Source organism: Lactuca sativa, chromosome 4, assembly GCF_002870075.4.
Source record: "Lactuca sativa cultivar Salinas chromosome 4, Lsat_Salinas_v11, whole genome shotgun sequence".
Classification (NCBI taxonomy): domain Eukaryota; kingdom Viridiplantae; phylum Streptophyta; class Magnoliopsida; order Asterales; family Asteraceae; genus Lactuca; species Lactuca sativa.
Genome location: NC_056626.2, coordinates 203,353,643 through 203,371,400, shown reverse-complemented (window position 1 = coordinate 203,371,400; position 17,758 = coordinate 203,353,643). Strand labels below are relative to the sequence as shown.

The 17,758-nt window shown below is 34.0% G+C and overlaps 1 protein-coding gene and 1 long non-coding RNA gene across 3 annotated transcripts; both read left to right on the top strand.

The window, feature by feature from the left end:
• The first annotated feature begins 3,811 nt into the window (after positions 1–3,811).
• LOC111894871 (formin-like protein 20) lies at positions 3,812–11,298 on the top strand. 2 transcript variants are annotated; one of them, XR_008231752.1, is made up of 15 exons: positions 3,812–4,613; positions 4,956–5,875; positions 5,989–8,255; positions 8,353–8,476; positions 8,723–8,794; positions 8,943–9,041; positions 9,158–9,199; positions 9,286–9,366; positions 9,458–9,590; positions 9,687–9,781; positions 9,862–9,933; positions 10,017–10,133; positions 10,246–10,314; positions 10,400–10,461; positions 10,579–10,667. XR_008231752.1 is itself a non-coding variant. In XM_052770521.1 (15 exons), the coding sequence occupies exons 1-15, from the start codon at positions 4,541–4,543 to the stop codon at positions 10,719–10,721; spliced, it is 4,374 nt and encodes a 1,457-aa protein (XP_052626481.1). In that variant the 5' UTR covers positions 3,813–4,540; the 3' UTR covers positions 10,722–11,298. The 2 variants fall into 2 exon arrangements, 1 of the variants encoding a protein (XP_052626481.1); XM_052770521.1 differs by having other exon boundaries at positions 3,813–4,613; positions 10,395–10,461; positions 10,579–11,298.
• Positions 11,299–12,313: 1,015 nt separating this feature from the next.
• On the top strand, positions 12,314–13,515 carry LOC111894872 (uncharacterized). The gene is made up of 3 exons (XR_002851339.2): positions 12,314–12,833; positions 13,048–13,240; positions 13,317–13,515. It is a non-coding gene; the product is annotated as an uncharacterized LOC111894872 (long non-coding RNA).
• The last annotated feature ends 4,243 nt before the right edge of the window (positions 13,516–17,758 follow it).

Genomic DNA, 17,758 nt, shown 5'->3' with positions numbered 1-17,758 from the left:
CTTCGGACGTGGCACCCCTGCGAGGCTCGCACACGTGATAAAGGGCACGCGTCGGATTCTTAGCAGACCGGACTTCAGATGCGAGGGCAAGCGACACGTCTCGCCAGCTGGCTTCGGTGACTCACTAATTTCGGATATGTGGCATGCTTTAAGCGAGGGTGACGTGGCCGAAGTCCACGTATGCGAGATTTCTCGGTTTTTGTGCAAAAACTTCTAAAATCCATAACTTTCACATACGAGCTCCGTTTTAACGTTCTTTATATGCACGCGAAGCTAAAATTATGCTCTACAACTTTCGTTTAGACTTCGTCGGCTAATTTTGACTTTAATTTTAATATTATTATTTTTAACAGACCGGGAGAGGAAAATCCGTTAAAAATTCAGAACTTCTTCATCCGACGTCCGTTTTCATCAGACTTTTTACCGTTGCACTATAAATGACGAGACCTTCAATTCTCGTTTAGGTTGTGTCGGCTAAAAGTCACTCGATCTAAAATTCGAGTTTTTAGCTGTCTACTGCTAAGCTGAAACTTCGAAAAATCATAACTTCCTCATACGAAGTCAGATTCAAACGGTCTTTATATGAAAGTTGATTATTTTCACGAGTTCTACAACTTTCATTTACATCACTAAGACTAAAAATTAGTTTATCGAAAACTAAATTTTTACGCGACAATGTATTTTCCGGATTTATCACGGATCTTCGTTTGGTCATAACTTCTTCGTTATAACTCGGATTTCGATGAGGTTTTCGCCTAAATGCTTCTAACGAGATTATCTACAACTTTCAATAATAAAATTTTACTTATTCCAAATTTTATATTTTCGCTATATTTTACTATTTGGTTTTTAATTGGAATCTCATAAGACTTCCAACATTTTATGAGTGATTCTAAACATAGTTTTACTTCATTTCTAGTAAAAACTATCTGTTAGAACTCAACATTCAAATTCATCACTTAATATTTCATAATATTATTTACTTAAAACACGATTTCAAAACGTGTATGTTACACTTATTTAAATCAACTTATGCTTATTTGTAAAAATGCTTATTAGCTTATCCGATGTTATAACGAAGTTTTAGAAAAAGTGTTTGGATTAGCTTATTTGGTATCAAAACAAAATAAGTTGATAAGTTATTTTAGTGTTTGGCAAACTCTTATGTTTTATCTATAATAATAAAACAACTTATCAAAAACTTCTTAATAAGTCAATACGTAAGTAAGAAACGACTTATCAAAGTTCTTATTTAAGTCAATAAGTGTTTATCAAATATTTTTATCCAAACACTAAAAACTTCTTATTACCGACACAAACGAGAATAAGTCAATAATAATTTTTAAATAAGCAATCCCAAACACCCACCGAATAAGTAACAATGAAGTAATTTATGAAAAACACATTATTAAATTCGGTATATGCCGTAAATATTTTATATCCAAACAAGATAATTTATTATTGATGTGAACAAACAAGAAGTAAATAAAAAATATTGGATTTTGAAATTTCAATATCCATTTATTTTTTGTAATCCAAAAAATGATCAATATTGGTTTCTTAATTGATAGATATGTATTTTTTCGATGATTTAATTAGCATATCTACTACATACTAGACAGTAATAACTAATAATTGAGTCTGCGTTTTGTCACAAAATTTTATGTATTTTTGTTGTGTATCAGATAAGCACGAAAGTTTAGAAAATGAAGGAGGTGAAAGTGATATTTTACAAAGTTAAAGCTAGAAGAGGTGAAAGTGATATTTTAAAAGGTAAAGAGATGAAAAATATCATTTTAAAAATTAGAGTGGTTGAAAGTGACAGATTATACAAAGTTGATAGATTAAAATTGCACTTTACACATTGGCATTCTTGTACATTGTGTATACGGGGATACATACAAAAGTTTAGAAAATAAAAAGATGAAAATGACATTTTATAAAGTTGAATGTGCATGAGGGTGAAAGTGATATTTAAAAAGTAAAAGAACGGAAAATATCATTTTACAAATGAAGAGATTGCAAATGACGAATTATATAAAATTGATGGATTAAACTTGAACTTTTCGCATTAAACTCTCCTACATTATATAAAGTTGATGGATTATATATAAAAATGTACATTTTTAGCCACTGAATTGATTTTGTATATATTTATAAAATGCCACTAGATTGTTACATACATGAGAATTTGGTTTTTATTTATATTTATAATATAAAATATTGGGTTTTGAAATTTCAATATACATTACTTCTTTGTACAAAGTCTTGTGTAGTTGTGTATAGCAACCAGTGGTTTTGGCACTCGATAACCTTTGTGCGACATGACAATTTTTTAATGTGCATAGCTTACGTAATGTAGGCTATAACTTACATATCAATCACTAAAATAAAAAAGTTTGTTTCTTAATACTTTACTTTTTGTTCATATGTAATATAAATAAAGGCTCTTTGATAATACAAAATACAATTAGTATTGAGCTATATTTTACAAAAAAAACTTGTTTCTTAACACTTTACTTTTGTTCATATGTAATGTTAAATATAAGCTCTTTGATAATATAAAATACAAATACTATTGAACAAGACTTATTCATTATAAAAAAGTCAAATAACTTTTCTTAGAATTGAAACTTTAACATTAACAAATAATCATACAATCATCAAAATTAAATAATGGTTTTATATTTTGTACAAAAAAGTTTATGAGCTAGTATTACCATTTGTAATAAATGTTTATGATAGTCTCAAAATTTCTATAAAAAATGATCATAAGAATTATTTTTAAAAGTTTTTATTGTAAAACAACTAAAAAAAATTAGAAAATGATTAAAATAACATAATCATTACAGGTGGAGCACCTGCGAAAATATAGATTTTCATAGTTATCTGTTATTGTTATTGTTATTATTATTATTATTATTATTATTATTTATTTATTTATTTATTTATTTATTTTTTCAAAACTTTGAACCTTCAAAGTAGGTTGTTTTAGTTGAATTTGAGTTAAATTTTTTATTGTATTATTTATAACAAATGACTTTTCATAAACATATTACACTCCTAATTATGAAAGAAAAACTTCATAGTTTTCGCATACAAACTTTATAACAACCGTCATAACATTTGGATTTTCCCAATCACAAAGTGTCCTACAAAAATATTTTTAAAATAAATTTAAAAATAACATTTTCACTTTCGCATACAAACTTTGTGATAATTATCATATCATTTGAATTATTTCGATAACAAGGATAACCTAATATAATTTGAAAAAAAAGTTACAGTCAACCTAGATTTTTGCAAATACTAGCTTACGAAATCTTAAAAGGCCACCAATATTTCAGTGATGGTGGCCTACAAAATTGTTGTCAACCGGATATTTTTCATTCATATGACTATTTTAATGTAGACAAATTTAAATAATGATTATTATAGTCTTTATCTTTTAATAATTTGTTGTTATCTAACATTTAAGTTTTTAAAGTAGGGAAATCAATGATAAAGTCCTAATAGGTTTAATCTAATTTTTATTTTTTAAACATAAAAAGTCTTAATTATTTTATATTTTATTCAAATTAACGAAACAGTTCTTATTTTTTTTTTCAACAGAAAATGACAGATTATCGTATAAATTAGATTTTTCTATTAAAAAATAAACGTTATGATTAAACAGTAAACTAAATTAAAACATCAGTAAGATTTTATTAGAGATTTCTCATAAACAAAAAAATAAAAACATTATTTTTTTAATGTAAAGAAAAACATCATAAAATATGAAAAAAACAAGAAAAATAGCAAGGGTCCGAGAGTCGAGTTGCCATGGAAGAAAGCAAAAATCACATTTTTGTAAATCCCTTTGACAACAATATACTCCAAACTTTTTTTATCTCTTTCATCTTTATTTCTTCGAACTTCAAACCCTTAAATCTCTCCATATCTTGTTCATAATCTTTCTTTCTTTGTTCTTTTAGATTCCACGTGTATGTGATAATCACAGATTTGCATCTCACTGATTCATACAATTGGTAGAAAGGTTCGGGTCTACGATTCTTCTTTCCTTTTTCAACACTCCCCCATTTCATTTCATCCATCTCTCCATGTGATTTCCAAATCATCATCAAATTGGCAGAAAAACCACATGCTTCTTCCTCCTAATGTTTCGATCGCCATTTCCCTACCTATAACTTCCCACAAACCCTATCTCCACTAAACTTATCTATACTTCATCATTAACTTCACCAGAATTTCTCTTTAATCAGCTGACCCAGATTAGTAGATTTATAGATTACGCACACACCGGCCTTGTCTTCTAAGCTTATATTGGGGGATCGAATTCGCAATTGGAGTTTAAAATCGAATTCAACACTTCTCTGTGATCGGATTGGTGCTATATATTACTGGGTGTAAATTAGAAACGACAATAGGACAAGTGCGAGATCGATCTAGGTATTACAGAGTCAACATTTTTGGGTTGAAGAAATTGAACATACAGGGGTCAAGATTTTGGATCCGGTCGGAAGCGTAACAGCGCCATTAGATGGCGCTGTTCAAACGCTTCTTTTATCGCAAGCCGCCGGATCGCCTCCTTGAGATCTCCGAGCGGGTTTACGGTATGTTTCTAATTAAAGCGCCACACAATTTCGCTTATCTTCTAGAATCTCGGAATCCATAGAAGAATCTAAGTTCACCTGCTAAATATTCTCAACACATTATTCAAATTCGCTCTTTCCCGTTTCTTTTGGGATGAATTCGTAATTTGTTGATTATTTCTTCGAATTTTACTGAAACAGTTCGATTTTTTCTCCTGTTGTATCGGATTTATCATACGACCTTACTTCAGCCACCATTTTCTGTTTCAAATATCTTTCTTCTAGAGTTGACATTTGTGGGAAATTTGGTATATTTTAGGTCCAAAACTTTTCTACCTTCTGATTGACAAAATTTATTTGCAGTTTTTGATTGCTGCTTCTCGAGTGAAGTACTGGAAGAAGATGAATACAAGATGTACATGGGTGGCATTGTTGCAGAACTCCAAGACTACTATCCTGATTCGTCTTTCATGGTTTTCAACTTTAGAGAAGGCGATAAAAGGACCCAAATTTCAGACATATTATCTCAATACGACATGACAGTAATGGAGTACCCTAGACAATATGAAGGGTGCCCAATGTTACCATTAGAAATGATCCATCACTTTCTTCGGTCCAGTGAAAGCTGGTTATCATTAGCAGGACAACAAAACGTGCTCTTAATGCACTGTGAAAGAGGAGGGTGGCCTGTTCTTGCTTTTATGCTTGCAGCTCTTCTTCTATTTCGCAAACAATACAATGGTGAACAGAAGACTCTTGATATGGTATACAAACAAGCCCCTAAAGAGCTTCTTCATCTTCTTACACCTTTAAATCCTCAGCCTTCACAGCTGAGGTATCTTCAGTATATATCAAGGAGAAATTTGGGTTCTGATTGGCCACCTTCAGACACACCTTTAGCTTTGGATTGTATCATACTTCGTGTCCTTCCAATTTTTGGTGAAAAGGGTTGTCGACCTGTTGTTCGTGTATATGGTCAAGATTCATCTTCAACAACAGCCAATAGAAGTTCTAAGCTTTTGTTTTCATCTTCAAAAACCAAAAAACAAGCGCGTTACTATCAACCAGAAGAGTGTGAGCTTGTGAAGATAGATATTCATCATCGTGTACAAGGTGATGTTGTTCTTGAATGCATACATTTGGATCATGTAAGAGAGGAAATGATGTTTAGAGTGATGTTTCACACAACGTTTATTCGAGGTAATGTGCTTATGTTGAGTCGCGATGAAGTTGATGTCATGTGGGATTCAAGAGACCAGATTCCCAAGAACTTTAAAGCAGAGGTAGGAAAGTCGAAAACTTTGATTTTATTTTTGAATCTTTTTTTTTTTTTTTTGAGAAGTGAAAGAAGTTGAATGCATATACTCATATATATAGATACATGATGTATTATCAGGTGATTTTTTCGGATGCTGATGCTCTATCATCTATGATCAACACAGAAGGAGAATTTGAAGATGGGAGTGAGACAGAAAGTCCTACACCTGAAGAGTTTTATGATATGGAAGAGATTTTCAGTAATGTAGTTGATACGCCAGATGCAAAAGTGGAATCTGAATCTGAATTTGAATCTGATACTCTTTTAACTATAAAAGACAATGAATCGGATGCTGAAAATTATGATATAGTGTTGAAGGAGGAAGCACAACCTGAAAATAAGGTGAAAAAAGGAAATGATTTGGGGTATATAAATGGTGGTTTGAAGCTTACAGAAGTGGTTGCTAATGAAGTTGAAATAAAAGATAAAGAGGAAAGGGAAGAGAGTCCGGGGAAGAAGGGTAAAGATGGAAGAAAAGTTTCGGGAAACTCAAAGCAAAAAGGAAAGCCACCGGAAGGTCCTGTGAATACAAGAATTGCAAAGCCGAATGTGGTGTCAAGGTGGATTCCTCCTAATAAAGGATCGTATACGAATTCATTGCATGTGTCTTATCCACCAACGAGGTATAATAGTGCGCCACCTGTCCTGGCAGAATTGGGGGAGAAAAAATCAGGTGAAGGTGTGAGGAATAAAGCAGAGAATGGATCAAAGAAAGATGTTAAAGTGGGCGAGTCTTCACCTGTTCGGCGATCTGGTAAGTCTCTGGGTTCTGGTGCCTTGAAAGATCTTGTTGGAATTTTGGAAGAGAATTCAGTGAAGGTTACTACTCCACCTCCTACACCACTGCCGCCAGTAGCAAGCAGGGCATCTCCACCTCCACCACCACCACCTCCTCCTCCTCCACCTCCACCACCTAGCTCATATGACATCTATATTGATGATGAAGTTGTGCCTGCTTCTCCACCTTTGCCTCCTAAACAGGTTGCACCTCCACCTCCACCTCCACCCCCACCACCACCTCCAATGTATGCAGCCGCATCTCCTCCACCGCCACCACCACCACCACCTCCACCTCCACCTCCAATGTATGGAGCCCCATATTCTCCATCTCCACCTCCACCCCCACCACCACCTCCAATGTATGCAGCTGCACCTCCTCCACCACCCCCACCCCCACCCCCACCTCCCATGTATGCAGCCACATCTCCTCCACCACCACCACCACCCCCACCTCCAATGTATTCAACTTCATATCCTAGTTATAATACCCCATTACCGCCACCGCCACCACCACCACCACCGCCCAGGTATGGAGCTCCATCTCCACCGCCCCCACCCCCACCCCCACCCCCAATGTATGGAGGAGCCCCATCTCCACCTCCACCACCGCCACCACCACCTTTCTCACGAGGTACTGCACCACCACCACCACCACCTCCTCCTCCAAAGTATGATTCCCCATCACCACCTCCACCACCACCACCACCACCGCTACCTCCTTCGCGAAGTGCTCCATTCCCACCTCCTCCTCCACCACCTCCCCCTATGTCGACATACGGAGCTCCATCTCCACCGCTTTATGCTGCACGTGGACCTCCACCCCCACCTCCACCTCCACCTCCACCACCAACCCATGGAGTCCCTACCCCACCTCCTCCTCCAATGCGTGGACCCCCACCCCCACCACCTCCACCTATGTATGGAAACCCACCTCCACCTCCCCCACCTCCGTTCCGAGGAGCACCACCTCCTCCACCAATGTCTGGTGGTGGTCCACCACCACCACCTCCACCAATGCGGGGACCACCGCCTCCACCACCTCCACCTGGAGGAGGCCGTGCGCCTGGACCACCACCTCCGCCCCCTCCTCCTGGAGGCCGTGCACCTGGACCACCACCTCCACCCCCTCCTCCTGGAGGCCGTGCACCTGGACCACCACCACCGCCCCCTCCTCCTGGAGGCCGTGCACCTGGACCACCACCACCACCCCCTCCTCCTGGAGGCCATGCACCTGGACCACCACCACCGCCCCCTCCTCCTGGAGGCCGTGCACCTGGACCACCACCACCACCTCCACCTGGAGGCCGTGCACCTGGTCCACCTCCTCCACCTGGACCACCAAGACCTCCAGGAGTTGGGCCACCACCACCTCCACCGGGAGGTCGTGCGCCTGGACCTCCAAGTTTTGGGCCTCCACCACCACGGGGTAGAGGACTTGCCCGCCCTGCTGGAATGGCTGCAGCACCACGGAGATCAAACTTAAAGCCACTCCATTGGAGCAAAGTCACCAGGGCTTTGCAAGGTTCCTTGTGGGAAGAATTGCAAAGGCCTGGCGAAACCCAAAGGTATTTTCCATTTTTTTTTTTTTTTTAATAAACATTATTATTATACACACTTTTTATTTATATGTTTTTGATTTATTATGTTGTTATTGAATTGTAGTGCAGCAGATTTTGATGTGTCAGAACTTGAGACACTGTTCTCAGCCATTGTCCCAAAAAAAGATACTTCTAAAGGAGGAGGACGCCGCAAGTCTACTGGCTCAAAAACTGAAAAAATCCACTTGGTAATTAATAAATAAAAATTATTATATTTGAAATTACTTTTACTTGTATTAGATAAAGGACATGTTTTTCGAAGTTAGTGTCAGGTATAGAATCTCTTAACACTTGAAAATGTAATAAGTTCAACTTAAGGATTTCAAAATCCTAATCCCAAAACCTCACATAAACCCTAATTTATCAGATATGTTATGTGGCATTTAGCATATTGATCTTCTTTCCCTGATTGTTATTGCAAAATTGTTTATCAGATGGATTTGAGGAGAGCCAATAACACAGAAATCATGCTCACCAAGGTTAAGATGCCACTTCCTGACATGATGGTAACTTTTTTTTTTTTTTTTTTTTTACAACTATTCTTTCCTTGGATCTTGTATGCAAATTCAAACACTTTCTTTTTAGATCAAATTCTTCACAAAATAAATGGCAATATCAATATTATAGTCTTGAAATTTTATTTGGCATCTACAGGCTGCAGCTTTAGCTATGGATGAATCAATCTTAGATGCTGATCAAGTAGAGAATCTTATCAAGTTTTGTCCTACTAAAGAAGAAATGGAGCTTCTGAAGGTGAAACCTTTTTCTCACTTTATTGATGGGGCATATTTATTGGGTGTAAATTAATAATAGAAGTTTTACTTTCATTTATGAATTATGTATTCATCTTCTTCATTGCAACTTTTCAGAATTATACAGGTGACAGGGATATGTTGGGCAAGTGTGAACAGGTTAGTTAGCACCCAGATCATGTAATATTTTATCTATTTATGAAACGTTAAATTCTTATCATAATTTTAAAATTTTGTCTCCCCAGTTCTTCTTGGAGCTCATGAAGGTGCCACGTGTCGAATCTAAATTACGAGTTTTTCTGTTCAAAATACAGTTTAACACCCAGGTATTTTCTTTTATGTTATAATTGGAGTCTGCTAATGAAAAATTTCTTTTTATATATTTTTATTATTATCTCATTTTGACATTTCTTTCAGCTTTCTGAGTTTAAGAAGAGTTTAAACACTGTAAATTCTGCATGTGACGAGGTCAGGACTTCTGTGAAATTAAAGGAGATCATGAAACGGATTTTGTATTTAGGGAATACATTAAATCAAGGAACTGCAAGAGGTAAAAAAAAGGCAACCTTTTTGGTTATTTCATATCGAGTTTTATTCAAAAACAAAAAAAAAAAAAGGATTGTTCATTTTTGATACAAATTTGCAGGTTCTGCAGTTGGTTTCAAGTTAGACAGTCTTTTGAAACTAACAGATACACGTGCTTCCAACAGCAAAATGACTTTAATGCATTACCTCTGCAAGGTACAACTAACTCCCTTTTGCTATTTATATAGATTTTGTATAAGTCCCTTTTGCATAAAATTTCAAGTTTAATTTTACAGGTTCTTGCTGCCAAATCACCTGCCCTTTTGGATTTTCATGTGGATCTTGTTAGTCTCGAGGCTGCAACTAAGGTTCACAGCTTCACTTATTTTCTCAAAAAAAAAAAGATTTATTTAAAGAAAATGATAAATAAAAGGGAGTTTCTTGGTTGCAGATACAATTGAAGTCTTTAGCAGAAGAAATGCAGGCCATTATTAAGGGTCTGGAGAAGGTCAGACAAGAACTCGATGCTTCTGCAAACGATGGCCCTGTCTCTGAAGTTTTTCATAAAGTAAATACACAAAAACATTTATTTTACTCAATTTCCTCTAATTCAGTATCTTTTTTTTTTGTTATATAAATTTAGAATCTGATGCGAATATTTCTTTTTCTTGCATTGATAGACACTGAATCAGTTTATCAGCATTGCTGAGTCAGAAGTGGGGTCCGTAACAAATTTGTATTCTGTGGTGGTAAGAATCAAGAAGAAACCCTTTTAATTAATTTTTTTTTTTTATATATTTTGTATTATTTAATAATGTTTGTGTTGCAGGGTAGAAATGCTGATGCATTGGCATTATATTTTGGTGAAGATCCTGCACGTTGCCCTTTTGAACAAGGTAACATATTTAAGTGGCATGTTCTTTTTATAAGCAATAATAATAATAATAATAATAATTGTTGAATTGCATATGTTTGAGAATATAAGAAAAGAATGATGGTTTATGGTTGTGCAGTTACACAGACCCTTTTGAACTTTGTGAGGCTGTTTAGAAAAGCTCATGAAGAAAACTATAAACAAGCTGAACTAGAAAAGAAGAAGGCTCAGAAAGAGGTTGAAATGGAGAGGGCAAAGGGTATTAACTTAACAAAAAAATAAATATAATAAAATTACAACAAGAATATATGCAAAGCATGTTGATGAATGATGATACCCACTACCCCACACACCTAGAAAGAAAGTCAAAGGGTGTTTGTTGACCAAAGGAACCTGAAAAGGGTATGTTTGTCCATGCACATACACATACACATACACATACACCCACAGTTCCTGCAAACAGCTCTGATCTCTGCTGTAAATAAAATACAAAGACACATGGCATGATTTGGTGTTTCGAGGTGAAGAAAAAGACTTGATGAAGAAAATATGTTGACAAGAATGACAATGACCCTACCTAGAGATTATTATTAATAACAATAACAATGTAGATTATATTAACCATGTATATATGTCTGCTAACCTAATACTAACATAACATCCATATTTGATTATTCACTTTGTATCATTAGGGAGAAATTGGTTATATTAGAGTTTTTGACAAGAAAACTGGCCATAAAATTTGTTGTATATAGAACTAGTAGGTATAGGCCACTCTCGGTGTAAGTAATGTTGTAACAAAATTGAGATTTAGACACATTTTGTTTGTTTCAATTTCACATAATTGTTGGGTGAGTGATTCTAATGTTCTTGGAATGCCCAATTTATTTGTTTTTTCATCATCCATGATTCCATTTGCAATCAGAATTCTTCTCTATTCTCAACTTCAAACCCCCCTAAACTGTCAACCTTTACTCTCTCTTTCCTCTATTTCATACTTTTTTTATTAATAAATGGAATAGGTCACAAACTAAAATGATTTTTTTATGTATATCCACTTGATTTCATTTTTGATCTCTATAATAACCACATACCGAAGAGATCGTGTCGTATTTTGAACCCACTCCATTAAAATTTCATGAGTGATGAATACCTGAACATCTGATGAACAAAAATACATATATGCTCAGTTTGAAAATAATCTCTATGCAAAACCAAAACATATAACAAAATATGAATACATATCTGGTCAATTTGATAACTTGCATACGATTCAATCGTAGTAGATATATTGATACATACAAAGATATGATACATATGATTTCAATGTAACTGATATATGATTTCAAAAAACCATTCATTATTGGTTATCAAACGGCAAGAACTATTACTAAGAACAATAAATAATGGATGTGACGTTTAAGAGGTAATTTACCAAGCACAAGAACTATGATTTCAAGAGGTAATACATATAAATAGTTCCTAAAGTTGAAGTCATTGTTATTAATAAATTTACATAAACTGATGGATATCATGTTTAAAAATGATGACACTAATACCTCATGGTCAAATGTACCTCTTAAAAATTAAAACAAAAGACAAAAGACAAAAACAATATTAACAATTTGTCTATAGTGTATCAATTCTTTATAATCATAAAACAAAATATAAAATACAAGCATTTATAAATAAAATCCATACACAAACACATATAATAATAATAATAATAATACAATAATAATAATAATAATAAGACCGAAAAACAATAAAATGGGAGAGAATGACTCCCTCCTCCCTAATCTGTTAATCTGCATCCAATATTTAAATTCTAAATTTCTGATTTCTGTGGAATGATTGCAAGGGAGGTGGATGATTTTCAATTGCATGCCCCTTTGGCTTCGAAATTCAAACCTCAACTGCGTTTTCCCCCAATTTCCCTTTGGTTTTTGCTTGAACTGATTGATTCAAGTCCGTTTACTGCTTGTCCATTGCCTGCCCCTTTAGCTTTCGCCACGATTGTGGATTGCTGATTGCCTGCTTTGTGTTGACCAAATCACAAATCTACAATCTCTCTCTCAGACTTTTACCCGTAGTTATCACTTTTCACTTTTGATTGTTTTGTGAATTATGTTTTTTATATTATGTATTGTTTGTTTTTTGATTTTCAGATAAGCAATCACTTTGCATCAAAAGTCAAATAACTTGCATGATATAATTATAATTATGGCAGTGTTTATACACTTGATTTGTCTCGTGAACGAGTTAAATAAACGCAATTTTATTTGTTATACACAGGGTGCAGCTTTAGCTATGGACGAATCAATCTTATCTGATTATCAAGTAGAGAATCTTATCAAATTTTGTCCTACTAAACAAGAAATGGAGCTTCTCATGGTGAGTATATTACTTCACACTTATATATATATATATATATATATATATATATATATATATATATATATATATATATATATATATATATATATATATATGTGTGTGTGTGGTGAAAAAGTTTCAGTTTTGATGCAATTATCAGTTTTTTAACCTCTTAGCTTTCTGTTGTTGTACTTTCATTCCTGTATTGATCTTCTTCATTGCAACTTTCCAGAATTTTGCAGGTAGCAGGGAGATGCTGGAAAAATGTGATCTTCTTCATTCCTGTATTTCTATCTTTTTATGCAACTTTTAATTCTCATAATTTTTTAAATTTTATTTCTGAGTTCTTCATGGAGCTCATGAAGGTGCCACATGTTGGATCAATATTACGATATTGTCTGTCAAAAATTCAATTTGACATCCAGGTATCTTCTTTCATGTTCTAACATTTCTTTTTACATATTATTATCACTATCTCATTAATTTTGATACTTCTCTCAGGTTTCAGAGTTTAAGAAGAGTTTAAACACAGTAAATTCGGCATGTGATGAGGTTCCGACTTGTATGAAATTAAAGGAGGTCGAGTATTTGGAGTTTTTTTGTAAAAATAGGTTAGTTTTCAAAAAACATTGTAAAAATAGGTTAGTTTTAAAATGTATTGTAGAAATAGGGTTCTTTTTAGTTGGGCCCACTCTATTTGTGTTCATAACGACAATGATATATATATATATATATATATATATATATATATATATATATATATATATATATATATATATATATATATATATATATATATATATATATATATATATATATATATATATATATATATATTCAAGTAAACCCCCTTAACTTTAATTGTTTTTCTATTATTTATATCTTTCATTGATTAATTCAAATTTTTTACATTCATTATATATTATACATAAATAATTATTATAAAATATATAATTATAATTTATGTATTATTCTTAAGTAGTTATACCATTAAATGAATAATACAAATATCTTCAAATAGATATTAATATTAAATATATTACGTCGGAAAATTAAAAGATCAACTATAAACAATATTACATTCAAAATATACATTAAATTAGAATTTAAATTAAACACTAAATCATAATATTCGTAATGATATTTTTATTATTGTTTATTTGTAAATATGAGAAAATCTTAATCCACAATACCTAAAATGTATAGCATGAGTTGTCACTATTTATGAAAACTCTATAATTATGTTATTTGTTTTTACTCCACTACAAAAGCAAAACTCTTTTGCACACTCAAATGTAACTGTTGATGAAAACCAGTAGAAATAATTGAGTGAATCGTCAAATCATCTCACTTTTTTGTATTATAAATTCTCTTTCTTATAATCAATAGTTTTTCATCTCTTCCAACCTAGCTAATGAATTTCTCTTACAATTCTTGAACTTAAATATTTCCTTCTTCTTTTTCTTCAACATTCGTTCATCCATAACAAGGTACATATTATTGGCTTTATGTCATATATTTAATAATAGTAATTATCATATGTAGCATACTTATTAATCTCTTTTTTAAATTTTGATTTATTTTGTAGTTATATTTTGTTATATATCATTATGACTCTAGATCGTCCGTTTATGATTAATTTATACTGGGGTGGTAATATTAAATATGAGAATGACATCATAAAGGGAGACCATTCAACTTTTTCTACTTCAAATATTGTTAGGCACAAAATGGGGTATGAAGAATTTAAAGATTTATGTTATGCACATGTTGGAGTTGAAAAAGCATCACATAAGTTGAATATCTCATTATGCTATCAATTTGGAGGGCAATCCACTATTTAACGGGTCATAAATGATTCAAGTTTAGACGTAATGTATTATTTGGCTGAGAATGTTGCAAATTATTGGGGTCAAGTTTTAATTGTAGTTGAAAAAATAATGTCGCCTACAAGTACTAGTTTTGTAGATCTCCTTCAAAATTTTGAGGTGTTGGAGCCCAATCCATCAAATGTACCATTTCCTTTGCCTGATTGTGGTACATTTGAGGGAGATTGTGATGAAGCCAACTCATTATATAGTGAAGATAATAGTAGCGAGTCATTATGCGTTGGGGAAGATTCTGATGATGATGGTGTGTGTGAAACTCCAGTTATGAGAGATGAAGTGGAGGGAGATCATTAGCTTCGTTATAGATTTATTGGTTAGAGTTTCTTTATATTTAATATTGTGTGTGTGTGTGTGGGGGGGGGGGGGGGTTATGTGGTTCATTTTGAAGGAACATAAATAAGTTGCTATTTTTTTGAAATAAACAGTTCTATTTCACAATATAGCAATAAAATAACAATTTATTTTGAAAGTACATTGTCAAATATTGGATTATGTCACACCCCAAAAACAAGAACGACAGAAACGTTCCGGGGTGGAGGACGTCATGTACAGTATCACAACAATGTAAAATAGTAAATAAGCAACAACATCATCCATTGCATTATAAGTAAAGTTTTAATACAAGTGTGTTCTTTCATTGTGATAAGACACCAAAAATATACAATCAAAATAAAAGACGAGACTTGTCTGTGCTCCGTCTTCTCAAAACTTGGCCATCGTACCTGTCTACTGGTGACCTGAGAATACAAGTTATTTTGAAAGAGAGTATCAACTTAAAGCTGGTGAATTCATAAGTATTTAAGTGTCGTTACCTTGTTTTGAAAAGCTGTTATGAATGCCATGTAAATCTCTTGAAATGAAGAAGTTGATATAAGTATGAAAAATCCTAGAAAATCCCTTATTTCCTATTAGTATGAGATGAAGTCTTCTACCAAGACCCGAATGTTTTGTAAGTAAAATGATAGTTTTTCCTTTCCATTGACTAGTACCAAGAGTACTTAGTCTAACTCTTCGTTTATGTGAATATATCACAAAGTAAAGTAAATAGGAAAAAGTACTAATGTAAGTGTTATCCCGAGGTACTAGGGCTAACACGCCATCACGTAAAGCGAAATGTATAACCTATCACAAAATAAAGTAAATAGGAAAATATACTAAAGTAAGTGTTATCCCGAGGTACTAGGGCTAACACGACATATGTAAATGTTATCCCGAGGTACTAGGGCTAACATGACATATATAACCTAATGAACATCCGAAGATTGTCCAATTGTCCTCTGTAGCAGCAGCAGGGCGGCAGAAGGGTTAGTCCCGTACAGGTACTCCTAGTATAAGTAATAACCTTAGGCATCCGTAGATGTTCATCAACCACTGGTGCTAATCAGTCATTTTAATAAACATTTCAAAAGTAATACATTTGATAACAAAGTATTTTTAAGATAGAAAACCATTTCATGCATCACATTTTGTAGTATATGAAATCTGCTGAATGAAAACACAGTTATAAAATACATATGGATGATTTAATAACATGTTGTTTTCTACTTGTATTCCCCCCCCCCATTAAAGCATTTAAAATCATTTAAAACATTGATTTAGGGGTATGAACTCACCTGTAGATGGTGGTTTGGATGAATTGAACGATGTAGGATTGTTAGGCGTCAAGTGAGGACTTGTACACATACTACGATCCTAATGAACATATAATCACACATATATGCACTCAATTAGTCTTAAATTACTAATTGATAATGTTAAGACATCCTAGAACATAATAAACACTTTATATAAGTGTTATAAGCCCTAAAGATTGCATCTAAGTTGCTGTGGGACAAGGCACTTGGGTTTAGGGTTCCAAAGGACCTCATACTTGAGTTTACTCTCCATATAACCCCACACAAGGAGTTTATGGTCGTAAAATCTTGAGTTTACGGCCGTGAACTCCTAGGCTTAATGTCCTTTGTTGTTTTGAGGTTCTAAATGATCCCTAGAAGCATTCTAACTTGATAGGTTAATTCATGGAAGGGTTTAGGGCATAGATACACTCCTTTAAGGAGTTTACGGCCCTAAGGCCAAATCCTTTGGAGTTTACTGCCGTAAACTCTCATGGAAGGGTGTTTTTGATGCTTTCAAGTCTCATACACATGTAGGATAGGTTCTAGACTTTTACCTAAAGCAAATGAAGGCCTTAGGCACACTTTGGTGCCCTAGTTTGGTGTTCACGGACCAAGCACAATCTTAGGGCCGTAATCTCCCAAAAAGAGGGGTTTTTGATGTGTTAAAGTCCTTGATTTAAGTGGAAGTAAACCTAGGTAATTGTCCTAGACTTTAGGAGTGCCAAAAGCACTCTTTGGTCCATGTTTTTGGAGTTCACGGTCCAAGATCTTCTTGGGCCGTGAACACTTAAAATTTGGTGTTTCATTGATGTTTTCTTGTCCCAATTACACCTATATACAAGCCTAAAGTAGTAACATATCATGGGGGAAAGGCTAGGCATTGTTTCGGGAGTTTACCGCCCAAGAACACCTTGGGGAGTAAACTCCTAAATCTAGTTGTTTAGCTATCTAATCTATGTTATAAACACATTAAGAGCTACATAACACTACTAGAGAGAGGTACTCACGATTTGGGATAAAAACCCTAAGATCCGTGAGAGAGAAAATGACTTTTCTCTAGTTGTAAATGTAAATAATGAATGAAATTGTTTCAGAATTCTATTTATAGCCCTGAGATTTTTGGCAGAAAATATTTTATTCCCGAAATGATCTCTAATATAATAGAGTGTTGGAATAACAGAGGTGCACAAAACCCTAGTGCATCCACTCTCCTGATATCTCCTGAAGTGTAAACCCTAAATTACTCAAACTTATACGGAAAAGTCTGAAGATTTACTGTGACTGTTATAACTTCTATTGAAGTGATATTGTTTGTACAAAATAGAATTTCGGGTTGTCACAGATTATACTTGTGTAGAACCATTTTCACGCATGGTTGGCTATATATAGTTGTTTTCCGTATCACAAGTAAAAAATGTTTGAAGGTACTTATATGTGA

Coding starts and splice junctions, on each gene's coding strand:
- LOC111894871 (XM_052770521.1), top strand. CDS start 4,541: ATGGCGCTGTTCAAACGCTTCTTTTATCGCAAGCCGCCGGATCGCCTC. Junction 8,256..8,352: donor AGGCCTGGCGAAACCCAAAG/GTATTTTCCATT, acceptor ATTGAATTGTAG/TGCAGCAGATTTTGATGTGT. Junction 9,782..9,861: donor TAATGCATTACCTCTGCAAG/GTACAACTAACT, acceptor TTAATTTTACAG/GTTCTTGCTGCCAAATCACC.